Source organism: Pseudorca crassidens, chromosome 19, assembly GCF_039906515.1.
Source record: "Pseudorca crassidens isolate mPseCra1 chromosome 19, mPseCra1.hap1, whole genome shotgun sequence".
In the NCBI taxonomy this organism is placed as follows: Eukaryota; Metazoa; Chordata; class Mammalia; order Artiodactyla; family Delphinidae; genus Pseudorca; species Pseudorca crassidens.
Window position 1 is genome coordinate 20,297,927 of NC_090314.1, and position 18,789 is coordinate 20,316,715.

The 18,789-nt window shown below is 34.5% G+C and overlaps 1 protein-coding gene across 2 annotated transcripts in view; it reads left to right on the plus strand.

Annotated features, from left to right (window-relative positions):
• Positions 1 to 18,789, plus strand: part of SUZ12 (SUZ12 polycomb repressive complex 2 subunit) — a 39,240-nt gene that overhangs the window by 6,491 nt on the left and 13,960 nt on the right. The window contains exons 4-8 of one of the 2 annotated variants that reach the window (XM_067715506.1): positions 1,104 to 1,172; positions 10,104 to 10,153; positions 13,808 to 13,893; positions 15,665 to 15,896; positions 17,007 to 17,100. In XM_067715506.1, the coding sequence (XP_067571607.1) occupies positions 1,104 to 1,172; positions 10,104 to 10,153; positions 13,808 to 13,893; positions 15,665 to 15,896; positions 17,007 to 17,100 (531 nt within the window). The remainder of the gene's footprint in view (positions 1 to 1,103; positions 1,173 to 10,103; positions 10,154 to 13,807; positions 13,894 to 15,664; positions 15,897 to 17,006; positions 17,101 to 18,789) is intronic. The other variant, XM_067715507.1, reaches the window with a different exon arrangement.

Genomic DNA, 18,789 nt, shown 5'->3' on the forward strand with positions numbered 1-18,789 from the left:
AATATAGATCGTATCAATTCTGCTCTTCCTATCAGTGTTTTACTACAATATATTTACATTAACATTTCTCTACTGATAATTTTTATTATAGTAGTTGAGTACAATAGCTGTTTTTGAGGAATGAGCATATTAGTAATTTCTAATATCTGAATTCAAAATTTACAAGAATACATGAATCTTTCCAAGTTCTAAATTTGAAGAAAATATATGAGTATAAATAGAAATATTTGTTTCCAGTTAACATATATGGGTCTAGTCTTTCAGCTTCTAGAAAATGTATATAGTAGAGCACCTTAAGAACTAAGATGAGGCTTGTTTTAGAATCCATTCATTCTTAAATTGCTTGCTAGGTGTGTGATTATTCTTAATATAAGCTTCTGTTTTATTGGAAATTACTTTTTTCTCTTAAAGTTGTTAAGTTAAAAGCTGATAATTTTGTTATGATTTGATGGGTATGTCCTTTAAACTTCAAATTTTTTTCATGATGGTGACAACCATCTCTTTAAAATGACATACTTAACTTTAGCCATTGCTGCTGATCTTTGAGTGTGTTTTACTAACTTCATATTTGTTCTATGGAATATCCATATTTGTCAGGTTACTTAATGGAAATATGAGTGTTTCAAAATATACATAATTTGCATTTGTTTGGCTCAGTCCAACAAATGCTTGAACACCTACCAAGTATAAGGCAATATGCCAAGCACTATGTGGCTTTCCTTGAAGAAAACAAATCTCTGCCCTTCAGGAGCTAGTAATCTAGTAGAAATAAAATATTTATGCAAGTTTCACATTTAGGAGACTAAATGTCAAAATAAATGTAAACCAAGTGCCATAGGTAGGGAAAAATCACTCTGGTTTGGGAATAATTACAAAAGGTTTCGTGGAAAAGTTAGCATTTGAGATGGGACTTGAAGACTTGTTTGCTGTATTACAACATACACTGTCTCGATAGTATTCATTGTTACGGCTAACCATCCCATAATTTATCTTATTATAAATAAAATCAGATCTCCAACTTGCCTATTATAGTGACAATAAAGTGTAATCTGTTTGTTTTTCCCAGTTGAGAAGTGATTATTTTGTTTATCTGTTTCTTCCAGGAAAACATTTAAAGTTGATGATATGTTATCAAAAGTAGAGAAAATGAAAGGAGAGCAAGAATCTCATAGGTAAGATAACCTATAAGTTTACATTAAGTGACATACTTGAGGAAAGAGGAAAAAGTACAGAGATCATTTTCCTAGTGATCACCTCAATATTGTAAGGAGTTAGAATGAACCTTAGATGTCAGTTGGTCCAAACTCATACACAAATCAGGGATTACTTCTTCTGTAGCATCCCTGGCAGAGAATCAGTTCTTAAGCTTCATCTTGAATATCTCTAATGCTGGGAACTCACTGTTTTCTAAGGCAGTTCTGTTCATTATTGTTTTTCTCTACTACCAATTTCTTGCATTCTGAATCAAAGTTTCTGTAACTTCTGTAGTTAGTATTAATCCTACTACCTCATCTAAAGAATGATGGAGACTCATTTTTTATGGAATACTCAATGTATATGCTAGGTGCTGTGCCAGGTGCTTCACAACATCACATCTCTTCTAAGTGATCATCTACAATTCTGAGAGAGGCTCTGTCTCTTTTTTTCCCATCTTGTCCTTGCTCTTATTTACATCTTTCAGGCAAAATATTCTTAACTTTAGTTTATATTTGAAATATGTTTATCACATGATAGTTTCAGAAACCTGGCCCTTTGGATGGAATCTTATTGTCTGTTTTCACATGTGTTACCCAGAACTAATCCCTAAATGTTCTGACTAGTCTAATATCTGCCTAGGCTACACAGTATGCTTCCATTCCTCGACAGTATGCTTCTATTTATTGTTTCATATGTAAACTAAAGAAAGTTGAATATTATTCTAAAGAGAAACAGGGACTTGGGTGGTATTTGTTTATTCATTGACTACTTTTAGGAAGAATGTAGAACTAAAAATACTAGATTAAAAAAAAATGGAATTGGGAAAATTGCCACATGGATTTTTCTTTTTCTCTTGAAGTTTTAAATCATATCTTACCAATTTAGATAGGATGTACACTGACTTAATGATGCTTCATTTATACTTTCTCATTTTTGTGACTAGTATAAGATATCATTTTTCAATTGCTTTTATTTTAAGTTCACCTTTTCAATTAGGTTATTTTGTTACTGGAATTTTTTTATTGCATTTAAAAATTTTTATATCAGTATTTGCAGTCTTGTAGAACTGAAGTGTAATTTATATTTCCATATCTAGGCAATCTTGATTTGTAAATAAACTGATAGTCCATTCCCAAATCTTTACCTAATCTATTATTGCCCAAGGAATACCTTACAATACAGGTTTAAAAAGACTGAGAATATTCCCAGTGCATGCCCTCTCTATTCTTTGCTTGAATTTCTATTCCAGACCGTTGGCTGTTCACCTACCCTGGACAGAGCTTTTGGGATCCTCAGGGCCTTTTTAACTTAAAGTATAAAGCTGTAGTCAGAGCCTGACCTGACATCCTCACTTCTTTTCTCATAAACACCTTAATAGTTTGCCCTCCAGGTCTTTCAGGGCTCATGTGAGAAGGAAGAATGAACCAAGAAGAAGAAAACTTGACCCTTTTCTTCATCTTCCCCATCAGGGTTCCACCTTCATCACTGCTAAACCTTACTACTATCTCATTGTGACACTGGCTTTGATAAATATTACAGAACTTCCTTTATAGTGTGTGTTGTGAGGAAGATAGATTATACTGGTCAGTTCTCTCTGAATAATCACTCACCCAATAATTATATTTCTTTTGACCCATTGGGTTCAATAGCTAGGCCAGTACTATAACAGGGGTATTGTTAACCAACTCACAGAAACATCAGAGGGTTGCATAGAATTCCTGCTTGTAATTTTGAAAAACAACTTTTTCATTCTCTAGGATCTAGCTGGGACCAGTGAGTTGGTCATTTCAACACCCAAGATTTTTTTTTTTTTTTTTTTTGAAACAGACCTAACTCTGTTGGAGCTGACCATGCTTATTTAATACCCAGTGAGGCACTTTAGGCCCAGGAGGTACTGAGTTACTGTACTAGGTGCTTCAACCACCCCCTCCGGCCCCCATCTTTATGAATGTCTCATTGTTGCTCCCCGAGTCACTAAAGTTAATTGAGAAATTGCTTCATTTTAAGTTTACCCCCAAGGCCCTATATTATTAAATTTCTTCAGTGTATTTCTCATCTCAGATTAGGCATAATTGGTTTAGTAGACCAATAGGTCTACTAAACTTATCACATAGGATTGTAAGAAGTTCTCTGGACACCAGTATATAATGCCAGCATTTTAAAACTTTACTTGTAAAATCTATGGGCAAATTCTCTGAGAGAACAAAATAAACCTTCGTTGTTCCATGTCGTTAATTAGTAGACATTAAAATCTTTAATCATATACAAAAAGGTATTTCCATCTATATTTTTATTCTTTACCATCTCAAACATAGAGATCTTGTTCAGTTTAATTGGATCCTGGGTCTGTTCAGTAGCTACTATCTGGATATCTTCCACTGGAACTCATGTTCTTTTAGTACTTCCACAGTTTTAATGTCTCCACTCTCAAACCTAATGTATTTCATTCTCAGAGTTCCAGGAGAATATCAAGATACCCCAAATTTCTGTAGTACTACAGCCCAAAGCTTAGAACAGTCAAATGCCTGACCTGTTTATGACAGTTGTAGTGACTTATAAACAAAACCAAATTCCTGGCATTGTCTGTGCAAAATAAAGTTGGTGTCCCAGGATCTTTTTTGTGTTTTATACTCTAGATCTATATTTGTCTTACTTGTTGCAGATAATGGCAGAAATTTATTAGGGGAAGGAGCTGATAGAAAAAAGAAACATGGGACATTTCATGGTTTTCACTTCTTTAAGGTATCCATTTGTGACAGTAGACCAGAATTGCATTTGTAACCTTAAAACTCAACCATAACACCCACCAACTATGAAGATTGTTTCTTTTCTTGAACAGTGGCTTCTGAAAACTCCACAGCAATTAGCAAATTTTAGAAATTCATAGTGTTCACACTATTTGACCAGGTTTTTCACATAGTCTAGTGACCAGACCTCTAGTCTCCAGGTTTTTCCTAATCTTTCTCCTTGCTCTTTTGGTGTGGTTATGTATATTTAAAATATCTTTATTTTCTTTTTAGAATTTCTGATATAATGCCTTATATTCTATCTTCTCCGTCTCTTGTTTCTGGCATGCCAATACATTGTGGGTTTTGAATTTATTTGGAGTTTTGACCAAGCACCATGGTTTATTGGTATAAATCTCTGATCTTTCTGTAGTTCTCTGTTCTAGCAGGATCCCAGGGTGTCTCGTGGGCTATTTATCCTACCAATTTTGGAATTCTCTAGTCATATCTCTTCTAAGTGCATCTCCACTGACTGAAAGGTATCATGAAAAGATTCCCAAATTGGAATTGCTTCCAAAAGTATTTCCTGTGGTCAAATTAGAAGCATTTCCACTTAATCATTTTCTGTTCCTGGTCCACTGTTAGTAGCTGGAGAAATCCCCTCCAAAGGTAACTGAACTAGAACATCTACTAGATATATTTTCAAACCTATGTTTTTAGTAGGTTGATAAGGTAAAGTACCTTTCATCACTTTTTGTTGTTGTTATTACAACCTAAACTTTTGAATTAGTAATCTTCCTTTTATCATCTTTTTGTACTGTAACAAAGTCTGGGAGTTTTTTCTGGGATTCCCATTTCCTTAGTGTACCATGTTCCAGACACTATACTAAGTCCTAGGGGATATAATGATGAGCAAAACAGATGAAGACCTTGCCTGTATGGAACTTAACGGCATTTAGGAGAAAAAGACATAATTGTATAATAAATATAATTATAAAATAAGTGCTGGGAAAGAAAAGTACACATAGGGAAACTATGGGTGTATAAAGCAGGAGAATCAGCTCTTGTTTGAGAGTTGGATTTGGAAATAGTGATGTTCAGTGAGGGCTTCCCTGAAGAAATGAGCTTAAATTTGAAACATGAATATAGGAGTAAAATGGGGATAGAGGGTGAGCAAATAGGTGATTCTCGATAAAGGGAATATTATACATAACCTCATTTGAGGCCAGAGTCGCTGACTAGAGAGAGTAGGGAGAGTGACATTTGATGAGGCTAGAGCAGATGGCCATGACCAGATAATGCAGAGCCTCGTAGGCTATTTAAGGATGTTGGTCTTTATCCTAAGAAAGCCATAAATTATTTTAAATAGATATATTGCATTAATGGTGTTTCTCTAGCCACCTCTTTTGTAGATTTAGCTGCATTTTTAAAACTTCAAGCTACTTCGTAAGTTAATTGTCTTTTCCACCATAATAAGATCTGATGTCTTCCTCCCTCCCCTTTCTCTTTTTTTTTTTAACAGTTCCGTCTTGATTGTAAGTTTTGAAGTTGTTTTCAAATCAGCATCTTTTCAAACTTAAGTTTTGTTCGTTTTTTAGAATCTGGGCCATAGATTTCTTTGTACATACCTACTCCTGAAGATGCCTTATCATTCACCACTGAACGCATAGGATTCTTAAAATCTAAGTATTTAAGAACAAATTTTTTTTCCCCAAAACAATCATGTCTCTATTGACTTTCTTTTTTACTGAATGCAGTGGCTGTTTTTTTCACTCTTAAAGAAAATAAACATCTTTTAGAAACAGCTCGATACATACAGTCTTCAGTGTGAAGCAATATACTAATAAGAACACTAGTTATCTTAACATTTACAGTTTTCATATATATTATGTATATGTATACATATATACACTATATAATGAGGCCAGATAGGAACAAATTTTTAAAATGTTCCTTCTTGTATAATCTTTGGCTTTACAATAATCCCTTTATGTTCTGTCTACGATACTTCTGGGAGGTGATTCATTTTTATGTAATGGACTCCCACCCCTCATTCAACTTTATCTTCTCACTGCAAAGTGTTCTCATCCTTAGGTCTGAACCTGGAAAGAGACATTGGATTCCAGAATAATGGGCTTGATGCAGTCACCAATTCCTCAGCTTTATAATACATCATAGCATGAAATGTAATAGTGTAGATGCCAAATAGCTTATCATCACACTTGGGCTATTTTGAGGTGATATCGCCATGACCCTAGAAATGAAGCCTTACACCTGCCACTATCAGATTAATGTGTACAAATTCAAGGCACTAATCTTGGTTTCTTTCCTGCATAAAAATGTTTGTCCTTCTGTGGGATCTGGCTGTTCTTAAAATTTGAGTTTCCTCTCATCTCAAAATGTTAGTCCCTTATGAATTTAAATTTACTTAACCTTATTCTGCAGACTTCTTTAGAATTGTCAGGTACTTGTGTTTAGAATCTTATCCCCAAATTTCACATTCCCCTCTAGTTTCCTATTGCCATATTGCTTGCTTCCTAAGATACAGATAGGGAACACATCACAAAGATGAACCAAATCCTTATCTGATATCTTATCTTGATCATCTAAGCTAGATCCTTTGCTGCCTAAAACTAAATAGGCCTGACCATGTTTCTTTCTTCTCTTCTTCTGATCCAGTTTAACCAGTTAAAATGTAGACACGGTAGCCACAAGAGAGGGAAGAGGGTAAATCAAAGGGAAAGAAAACTGCCCTTTTTCCTTGGACTCAGCCATCAATTAGGCCTCATTGTTACATTTTATTCTAGGTACATATCAAGAGTGTTTACTTTTAGGAAGGGAAGGAGGAGGGGAAATTATGCATAGCAAATCACATTCCCGTTTGTTTTTTAAGTTGGTTAATTGAAATTTGGAATTCCTTTTCTCTAAGAAACGTTATAATGGTGGCTGAATGTGCTTGCCATCTTATTTAACTTATAATGTAGCAATTAAAACTGTCTCAGACCATCCTTTGGTGACCTTTTTGTTTGTTTTTAATTTCCAGTCTTTTGTAGATGGATACGTTTGTAAATGTACTGATCACATACTTGGATGTTACGGCAATGTTAAATTTTTATGAAAGTGGTTAAAGTCTTATTCTCAACTTCTTGCCTTGTTGTGGAATGGTAACAGTTTCCCGAATGACCTCAGTTTGCAGACCACGTTTTGAATAACACTAATTTAAAATATTTTCTGGGGTAGATCAATGCAAGGTATTTCTGTCATTTCACAGCTGGAACTTAGAATCACATTCCGTATAAAAACTATGTAAATAATATTATAAATACTACAGTATAATGGGTCCTGATCCCTGAACTTAAAAATCTTATTACTCTAGGGAGGACATCATTATCCTTTTGAAAATCATTTGTTGAGTGCCTTTCTGTAAGACACTGCTAGGTGCTAAGGACACTGATATGTCAAAAGAGAATGTGTGTGAAAAAATTGTGACAAAAAAGTGGTAAATACAAGTGTTTGTAAAGGAAATTAAGCTCTGGGATGTTTGGGGATGGGTCTTTGTAGAAGAGGGAGAGGGTTTTTTTGTGTGTGTGTGTGTGTGGTACGCGGGCCTCTCACTGTTGTGGCCTTTCCCGTTGCGGAGCGCAGGCTCAGCGGCCATGGCTCACGGGCCCAGCCGCTCCACGGCATGTGGGATCCTCCTGGACCGGGGCATGAACCCGTGTCCCCTGCCTCGGTAGGCGGACTCTCAACCACTGCGCCACCAGGGAAGCCCAAGGGAAAGGGTATTTTGATGGATTGTTTAGTATTTTATCCAAGCCTCACAATCTTGAGAGAGGTTATCTCCTCATTTTATAGATATCAGGTCACAGCTAATACCTGGAGCCAGAATTCAAGCTTGGATTTTGTCATCCTATTCTACTTTCCTATATATGGCTTTAGTAGAGGTAAAAAGGAATGGGAACCGTATTACAGACAGCAGTTAAGACAAAAGATTTCACAGTTTGGGACCCATTAGAAAATTGTAGAAAGGAATGATTCATTCAAAGTCATTTTAAGAAAATTTACCTGGCCTTAGTATGTAGGTTTAACTGAAGCAATTAAGAATAGGATAGACTGGTTGTGACTAATGGATTATCTTCTAACATGGAAAATGTAGAATATTTCTTTTCAGTTTTGTTTTGGAGTTTCACCAATTCTGCATTGTAGGTTACATTTATGGAACAGTTTTGATAGGAAAATGCTAATTATCTTTTAGTAAAATGGCACGTAGATTTCATAGATGGTAGATACACTTTTTAAAAATCAACTTTGGGTATAATTAACATTCAATAAAATACACTCACCGTAAGTATATAGTTTGAGTTTTGACAAATGTATGCATTCGCACAAGCATAACCACAATTAAGATATAGAACATTTTCATTACCTTGAAAAAGTCCTTTGAGCGCCTTTACAGTTGATCCCCTTAATGTACTTTTTTTTTTTTTTTTTGCGGTACGCGGGCCTCTCACTGTTGTGGCCTCTCCCGTTGCGGAGCACAGGCTCTGGACGCGCAGGCTCAGCGGCCATGGCTCACGGGCCCAACCGCTCCGCGGCATGTGGGATCTTCCCAGACCGGGGCACGAACCCGTGTCCCCTGCATCGGCAGGCAGACTCTCAACCACTGCGCCACCAGGGAAGCCCTGTACTTTTTTTTTTGAAGTATAAATTTATATGCATTCCAATTCATTCTTTGGTGTATAGTTCTGATGCATTCAATCAGGTAACAACCACTACAATTAAGATAAACCCTACAGATTCTCTCATGCCCCATTTATAGTCAACTCCCCACTCCCACTGTGTTTTTGAAATGTATCTGATATGTGTCAGAAAGTAATATACGTGAATTACCTGTTTTCAAGAATCCCATTTTATTTTTCTTGATACTTAAGTTATAGTTGCTATTCTTAGTTTTTCCTTTCTGGGTTTATGCTTTCTAACTCTGCTTGGACCCTTACACTTCTACTCCACCATAGTCATTTTGTTCTCTACTGATACCCTAGCATACTTTTCTTAGTACTGTTCTAGAAATGCCCTTCAGGACCTCCACTCTGTAGTTTTTTTAGCATACACTTTCATAGATTACCTCACTAAGAAAATAGAGGCATCCTCACATCTTCTGTTGAAATATCTCACTTACCTCCTGTTTCTCTAAGAAGAAGAAGAGTCCTGGGCAAAGTTACAAAGCTAACCTCTTTATAATATGTCCTCATTTCCAGTCATTACTTGTTCCTTAACGCTCTCTTGCCTCAAAGTCTTTATATAACTCTTCCCCTCTGATTATAAGAATGCGTAGATTGTCACCATCATTTTAAAAAAAACAAAAACATACCCTTTATTGATCCCTATTGCCCTTTTACTGCTATTTACTTTGATTCTTTAGTCAATTTCTTGAGTAAAAGTACTGCTTCCCTTTTCCCAACATCTGTTCTGGAAAGTTATGAATGGCTCCTGATCACGAGACAGATTTCTCTTTTTCCAGTTTAAAGGTACTACAAAAGCCTGTTGATGTTTTTGTTTATTCTAGCCCAACTTAATAGTTTTTCCATTGGTAGTAAATATTTTTCAAAACAAAAGGATCATTATAGTTTATGCTTCCTTTTCATTGCTTCTAAAACTAAAAGTGAAAATGACAAGTTGAAACAGTAAATTACAAATCTATGGCAGATTTGTGATTGTATATTTCATCCCTAATTGAAGTAGAAAGTGATGGTTCTGCATCATTTGTTAGGAGGCTAAATTTCCGTAGCTTGAAAATACTCAAACACTTTTGCCTGGATTCAGCTACCATTTTGACGGGTGGGAAGGGAAAACCTGTCCCCATTTTATAGGTAGAACACTAAAGCACAGTAAATTATCTTGCCTGTTATTTGGTGGTCTGTTTTTTTCTGCCTTGCTTCTTTGGTGTTTTTGTTTTTATTTGTGTGTGTACGTGTGTTTTTAATGTGTATAAACACACTGTTTTGGATGTCATACTTAACAGGGAGAGCATGGGGTCATGGGCTTGAACAGAGTTAAGAATTAGACAGCCAAATATTTATAAATTAGCTGAAGTAGCTTTGCTTTCAGTGTTATATTTTACAGTTTAGGTTATTTTTATTATAGAATATTAAAGTGATAAAATTTTTTTGTTCTGTTTAGCTTGTCAGCTCATCTGCAGCTTACATTTACTGGTTTCTTCCACAAAAATGGTATGTACTTAAACATATTGGCATTCTTACAACAAAACACCTTTGTGACTGAAAAATAAAATTGCGTGTAAATTCATAAAATTATATTTAATGGAAAAGATGGTGATGTTGATAATTTAATTTCTCTTTAGTGGATTTCTCCAGCAGTTTCAATTATTGCTTTATTTGGTCAATGGTGGGATATGGAGGAGGTAACTTGCAACTCATTAAACTTTAAAAGTAGTAGTTCTTAAATTTTAGTGTGTGTAGAAACATTTTGACAGTTTGTTTGAAATACATATACCTGGACCCTACAGGGACTCAGATCTAGCAGGGTTTTGGTGGAGCTTAGGAGTCTGCATTTTAATAAAGCACCAAGGTAATTCAGAAGTACGTTGTCTGAGGAACAAGTTTTAAGAAACTCTGGCTTTAAAAAAAGAATGAAAAAAAAAAAAAGAATGTGTCAATATATATGTGTGTAACTGAGTCACTTTGCTGTACAGCAGAGGTTGGCACAATATTGTAAATCAACTACACTTAAATAAAAAAAATAAATAAGAAACTCTGCCTTAAAAGTTTTTAAAAATTGTAAGTAGACTTTATACATAAGGTTGTGTTCATCGCCTGGTTTTCTTATTGCTGTCTTGCTATCTATTTAAGTTTTAAGTAGATTTTTAAATTATTAAAATAATCAGTGCTGTGTGGGATCATTCTTGCGAAGGTAAACGTTAGCTTCATCTGGCTCATATCTAAATAGATGAAATTCCAGCTCTTACCGCTCAACCGTACCTTTTAGGGCTCTAAGTATTGCAGTTTTAAAAATGGTGTGTAACATTATCTTACCCAACTCAGAGCCATCATCTTTCCAAAGATCGTAAGTAGAAAATAATGGGAAGGACTTGTAATGAAATTAAATTTCTTAGATTTTTTATTTCCAACATGTTTCGAACTTTAAATTATAAAGACTTATGATGAGAATTGTAGTTAATTGCCTTAGAACCTGGAATAGGTGAAGAGTCTCCTGAGTAGAACCCTTTTCTGCATAAACATTTTGAGTTTTTTTTTGTTTGTTTTTTGTTTTTTTTGCGGTACGCAGGCCTCTCACTGCTGTGGCCTCTCCCGTTGCGGAGCACAGGCTCCAGACGCGCAGGCTCAGCAGCCATGGCTCACGGGCCCAGCCGCTCCGTGGCATGCGGGATCCTCCCGGACTGGGGCACAAACCCGCGTCCCCTGCATCGGCAGGCGGACTCCCAACCACTGCGCCACCAGGGAAGCCCTTGAGTATTTTTTTAATACAATAATAAAACAACTGAAACAACCACTGCTACCAATGGGATATATCAATGTGTTAGATATTATATAAAGAAAATTATATAGTCTTAAATGTTACTTCATTAAAAGAGGTGAAAACGTACTGGGTAAAGTTTCAGTTGGTTTCAGAGTGGATAAAATGCCTCCAGGCTTGTCCATGTTAAATTTGTGTGTGTATCCTTTAATAATCATGTAGTGGAATAAAACCTTTATAAGAAACAGGTCAGGTTGGTCATCCTTGGTATTGTTTAGTAAGAAACAAAGTTTAATAATAAGCAGAATGGTTATATTAGAACAGTTTGATAACTAATCAGGTTTTTAATGTAAGAAATTTGAAGTCTGGTCATATCTGTATTAGCAGTTAATATAACTTTACTTCTAGTTTTGCCTTATATCTGTTCTATTTTTTTATATAGAAGTAACCTCAGTAGCATTTTCATGTTTTTTTCCCTCCTAAATCATTTATAATCATCTTGTAGAGTTCATATTTCTAATCATTCATCATACTTGGTCTTCTGTGATACTTAAAAAGTACATGAACTCTAATACTTCAGAAGCTTATAATTTGAATTTTATAGGTTTGTTAGCCCTTTGTTCTCAGGGGCTTCTATAAAACATATAAATTATTCATCACTGAAATCATTATGGATATTAATCGAATAATATTTACTAATTAATATTATTTGATTAATTAATAGTAATTAAATTTACTTGAATTAATTAGTTGAAATTAACTGGAACATGGTACGATAAACTTCTTTCCCATCTACATGACAAAAAAGTTCAAAAATTGCACAAATTCACTTGAACTTTATTTTCTTGATATTACTGAAGTAAATGAGAAAGTAAACTCTGTTGATACTTCTATTTCCAGAAGATAATTTCCCATTATAACTTTGAAATTAGTGGAAGTTGGAAAGAAGCAGATATATTGCCTCCCTTGTCTATTCAAGGTATATTCGTAGTTTTTTATTTTAAGAAATCAGGATAGAAAAGCAACATCACAATCCCTAAAATATGATTATTTTTTCTTTTGTTTTTAAATGAAGACTTTTGTTTAGCAATTACTACTTGAGACTGCTTAGATTGAATACACAAAGATTATTAGGGTACTATTTTCATGGTGAGTATTGTTCAGAGAGTATTTTTGTTACTGCATTTTAGATATTTGGTTATTTTATGGTATATTAATTTATTTTTATTCTGGATGCAACTTTCAAGAGACTGATTGAAATGTATTTTATGTATACACCCTGAGTAAGAAGAGTGTTTTCAAGTAGAAAGAAGTATTGTCCAAAATCTCAGAACAAAAATTATTTTATTTCTGTATATGTTTATGGATTTATCTATAATATATAGAGAACTATATAGAAGTACATAGTAGTTTGATATATTAGGAACTTGATGAATGAATGATTAAATATTTAAGTTTTTTGGACTATTAATGCCTTTGGGATTAAAGACAAGCTGTAGGGAAGTATTCTGGAACCTTAATTTGCAGAAGCCTTTGTTCATTGATATAGAGAATATAGACTATTACTTTAAAATTAAATTTCCTAAACATTATAAACCAAGAGATTTCCCTAGGTAGTAAATAATATCTTGATTTTTGCTATCCCATTTAGGCATGCAAGTTTTATGTTTAATATTTTTTGAAAACTTTTTAAAATCCCTTTGGTTATAAGTTTTGATCAAATCAAAGAGTCTTTTAGTGGGCTTCCCTGGTGGCACAGTGGTAGAGAGTCCGCCTGCCGATGCAGGGGACACGGGTTCGTGCCCTGGTCCGGGAAGATCCCACATGCTGCGGAGTGGCTGGGCCCGTGAGCCATGGCCGCTGAGCCTGCGCGTCCGGAGCCTGTGCTCCGCAACAGGAGAGGCTACAACAGTGAGAGGCCCACGTACCGCAAAAACAAAAAGAACAAAACAACAACAACAAAAAGAGCCTTTTAGTTTAAATATCTGAGCATTCAAAATGAAATGAAATATGTAAAATAGTAACCAGTTCAATTTAAATGTATCTTAAACTAAATAATTTTTCTAATAGATTTTAGAAGAAGGAAAAAAAAATTTTAATGTTTATTTTGTGTGTTAACCTCTCCTGAACTATTTCATTTGTGCTTTCTACTAAGAAGCCTTAACTGTATTTGTCAAATTTGAAACTGATTTGTCAAATTTGAAACTGATTTTGGGAAAAAGGAACGAGTAAACTTCTGAGAAGACTTCATTATAGGAAGTCTTTTTTGTAAATTCTCAGACTTCTTAGGAAAATGAATACTATTTTTAAAAATAGATTTTAATCACTTCTCAGCCTTTTGGCTAAGATCAGGTGTAAAATAGATTTTAAAGTATTGATTTTCTATTTAGATAAGCCATCACAAAATTCAGAAAATGAACAAAATTCTGTTACCCTGGAAGTCCTGCTTGTGAAAGTCTGCCACAAAAAAAGAAAGGTAATGTATAGGATGATACTGTTAGATGAAATGGAATAATTTTTTTCATTGAATATGTTTATGCATATATATTGTTTATGCATATAAACCTTAAAAGCTTTTAAATATGTTGATGGCTGAATTGTAAAACTGATAACCTCTTTGGCCAACCTCCCATATCTTCATTTTTTTCCTAATCTGCCTATAGGTATCTGCATAAAACTTTCTGTTACAGGAGTATGACAGTGAAGGGAAGAAGCTATCTTTTAGCATCTTAGGACATAAATTCAGTTGCTTCCTGCCACTCTAGTCTCTTAGCTTATTTGTTTTAGCTATTTGTACACATTAATGTTTTAAATAAGGGCTAAGAGAGAGTTTTTCCCAAAAGGATTATCTTGTAACACTACTCTCAGGCAAAGAAATTTCTGGTTCTAGCATTATCAGCCATTAACTTATAAATATATTGCTTCAAATTTTTATTTATAAGAGGAAATCATTTCACCATGGAAACAAGTATTATGGTGGTTAAATTTCCTGGGCAACCCACCAAAGCCAACAGATATACTTTTAGTAGCCTTAAGTCCTTGGGTATTTTAAGAATGGGCGGGAATTCCCTGGCGGTCCAGTGGTTAGGATTTCATGCTCCCACTGCAGGGGGCCTGGGCTCGATCCCTGGTTGGGGAAGTAAAATTCCACAAGCCATGTGGTGAGACCAAAAAAAAAAATGGAATGACCTGTATAGAGGTTCTGATTGCTCATGCTTTTCCAAAATCAATCACAGTAAGGTGATATGGTGAAAACTGTGCTAGAGCGTTGGTATGGAATAGACCAAGGTGATGGGAGACAGCAGTGTAAGTATTAAAAACTCTATAAAGTTAGTTAGTAATACTCCACGCTCCCACCCAACCCCCATACACAACAAGTAGTGATGTGAAAATTCAAGATAATACTATTATTTAGGCAAAAACATGTGCCTGTAACTATAGTATGGTCCTTTTTGTGTTAAAAAAAATAATAGGCGTAAATGTTTTCTTCAAAGGATATATACAACCAATTGCTAATATTAGTCTTCTCTGGAGTATAAGACCTGGGGGATGGAGGAGACTTTTATTTTTCTCATTTTATATTCTTGTAGAGCAGAATTTTAAGACCATAGCATGTATTCTGTTTGTTTTTAAAAAGAAGTTACCCAAAATAATGTACTATATTTTCTTGTTAAAAAGGTCTTCTGCATCTTGCAATTTTTCAGCTTTGCTCTTTCAGCATAACTCTAGTTATAGAATTACAGAATATTACTCATAAGATGATTAATGTTACTTCTTATAAACAATATATTTAAATATATGGATTTACTATTTCTCAGTGTTGTTGATAATGGGGTTATTGTAATAATCTTTTTTCATTTCTAACAGTCCTATGAGTCATTTTGTTAAAATAGAATGTTTAAGGGGAAAAGATTAATTTACATGAGTTGTAATATTTTAAGCATGGTTTTAGTTCTATATTTCTAACTTAAAACTTTCAGATGACCATCAGCTAAATATTAGATATACTATTATATCATTATTTTCATTATATTGAGGATATCCTCAATTGTGCTATTATTTGAAAGATAGTTGATCCAAATTTTCTTTTTGCTTCATCACAATTTTCCGACATATGGTTAGAATTTTAGCATGCCATTTGGAAATCATGGCCTATACCATATTTCCTATAGCTGTGATTAGAGGTTTTATTGTAATTCTTACAATTGCATATGCGTAAATAAATATAATAATCTTTGCCTTTGCAGGATGTAAGTTGTCCAATAAGGCAAGTTCCTACAGGTAAAAAGCAGGTGCCTTTGAATCCTGACCTCAATCAAACAAAACCTGGAAATTTCCCGTCCCTTGCAGTTTCCAGTAATGAATTTGAACCTAGTAACAGCCATATGGTGAAGTCTTACTCATTGCTATTTAGAGTGACTCGTCCAGGAAGAAGAGAGTTTAATGGAATGATTAATGGAGAAACCAATGAAAATATTGGTAATTTTTATTTTAATAATTTTACTAGATTTTGTTGTTGGAGATTATTAAGGTGATCAGTGAAAATGATTGAACTAATACATCTTCGTAGTATTCATAATTGTGTACAGAATATTTCTTTTTTTAGTTATTTTCATAATTATTTAGAGGGAAAAATGGTGCAGAACTAGAAATAAATGCATGTGTTCTAATAGCATGGCCTTTATTTGCAAATCTCTTATAGTCTAATGAGATAATTAATTTTACGGTAGATTGGCCTTGCTCTTAGACTTTTGGCTATTGTGTTGTACTAGGTATTTAATCTGTAAAATTCTCATTGTTGTATGATGAAACATTTCATGCAGTAAAAAAAAAATACATATATATATATATATATAAACACTGGATGGAAAAGACTGGTATTTAAATTAGTCTCTCAGCAAACAATGAATTCATTCCCCCCTCAACATTTTATTGTGAAAATTTTCATACATACAGAACAGACAAAAGAATTTGGTAGTGAACACCTATCTACCCACCACTTAGAGTCTACAGTTAACATTTTATTATACTTACCATACATCTGTCCTTGTATCCTCCCAACAGTTCTGAATCCACCTTTGAGGTGATCATTCAAACAACATATAGGTGCTGGGGACACAAAGATGATTAAGAAATCCAGTCCCATCTTCCAAAGGCTCATAACCTAGAGTATGGAGATAAACATAAAATATAATTGCAGCTAAATGATATGAGGTATAATAGAGGTATTTGTGAAGTTCAGGGGAGAAGCACCCAGGAAGAAATAATCATTGAGTTTTGAAGTTCCTGGAAAGTAACCATGAATGAGGAGGGTTTTTTTCTCCTTGCCTAGCAGTAAAGATCATTCTGAACAGAAAATAATATTTGCAAAAATGTGGGATTAATAATGTCAATGAATATCAAAAAGTAAGGACATACACATAAGGTTGAGACGTAAAGTTGAAGAGTGTTTGGATATAATTATATTGTAACTTAAGTTTATTTGTACCTCATTTGGGATAAATGTAGTATGTTATGTGAAGGGACTATATATCATAAGTATGTTTTTGCTTGAATATTTGATTCATGAGAAATGTTTGTCAAATTCAGATGTCAGTGAAGAACTTCCAGCTAGAAGAAAACGAAATCGTGAAGATGGGGAAAAAACATTTGTTGCACAAATGACAGTATTTGATAAAAACAGGTAATGTTGATGGACAAGCAAGGCTCCCATGTTTTAGAAATGTTTTTATTTTGAAGCAGAATATAGTGGTGATACTGTTTCTTTGCCTTTGTTTCTCTTTATTCTTATGGATGAAAAAAGAAATTTGCAAATACTGAACTTTATCACGTAGAAAGCAATAAACACATATGAGGAACTATTTGAATGGCTCAGTTAAGATTGTTTATTCAGCTAGTATTTTCTGAGTGTCTCCTCTTTGTCAGACATTGTTTTAGGCGGTGAGAAGGCAACAAAACCCCTGCCCTCATGGAGCTTAACTTCTAGTGGAGGAAACAGACACCACCCCCCAAAATTGTATCAACTAATGTCACTTAGTGGGAATGCTGTGAAGAAGAATAAAGAGAATAAATGGTGGTTTTTGTAGAGAAAGCCTCTGAGAAAAGGTCATATTTGAGCAGAGAGCTGAATAAAGTGGGCCCCGTGCAAATCTTGAGATTATGTATTTACTAGAGTTAAGGAAGAAAAGTGTGTGTAATCATCATTGTGTGGCTCTGTGTGCATTTGGCACAAGGTAGCAAGGAACACTTGGATGTATAATCATCTCTACGGTTTTCGTTTGGGAATGAAGCATCTTAGTGCCAGTAAAAGAACCTCTGGGAAGCAAATACAGCATTCTTTTTTGATAGGGTTGGAGGATGAAACCTATAATACGTCATGATTTCTTGTCCTAGGCTGCTCACTGGTAGTTAACACAGTTCACTGTTAGGTATAGGAGAAAGAGCCAAGAAAAGCAATTAGTGTGTTTCTCCTGCTCTTTAAAAAGTAAATTGTTGTTTTAATGTAATCCACTTATTAGCCGCTAGGGTAAAGAAAGGTTATAGGGCTTTTAATGGGAAAGCAAAGGTGATTAGGAATAATGCCATGGATTTTGCTACCATATTGTCATAGAATATATCACTTAATGTCACTTAATGTTACCGGCAGAAACCAATATAGTGTTTTTTTTAAAGTCAGAAATTTGAATGTGGATCAGAAATTTAAATGGAGAACAACAGAAACATATATGCTAGGAGATAGGGGTTGTGTCTGTGGGAGAAGCAATTAGGCTGTTGTTGCACACTGGGCTTCATCAGTGTCGGTAAATGTTCTATATATTTTAGGCAGCATGAGGGAAGGGGTACATTATATTCTTTTAAGAATTCTTTCTACCTTATATTAACATATTCCTTGTACGTTAAAACAAAAAAACTGCTTTTTTTAAAAAGTACCAAGAGGAAATCATGGGAGAATTTTCTCCCAACTTCTTTTGAAAATTTCCAAACCTATAAAAAAGTTGAAAGAACAATACAGGTAGTAATTAATACCCATGTACCCTTCACCTAGATTCATCAGTTGTTAACATTTTACCACATTTGCTTTATTTGTGAGTGTATTTTTGTGACAAACCATTTGAGGGTTAGATCATGACGCTGGATTTCATTCCTTATTCATAAACACTTCATTCAGCGTATATCTCCTAAGAGCAAGGACATTTCCCTCCATAACCACAGTACGCCTGTCATATTCAGGAAATTTAACATGATACAAAAAATACAATACTCTCTCCCCAGTTTCCTCGATAATGTCCTTTTCTGTTCCCCACTCACCCCAGTCAAGGATTGCGCTCTGTGTCAGTTGCCATATCTATTCAGTCTCCTTCAATTTGGAACA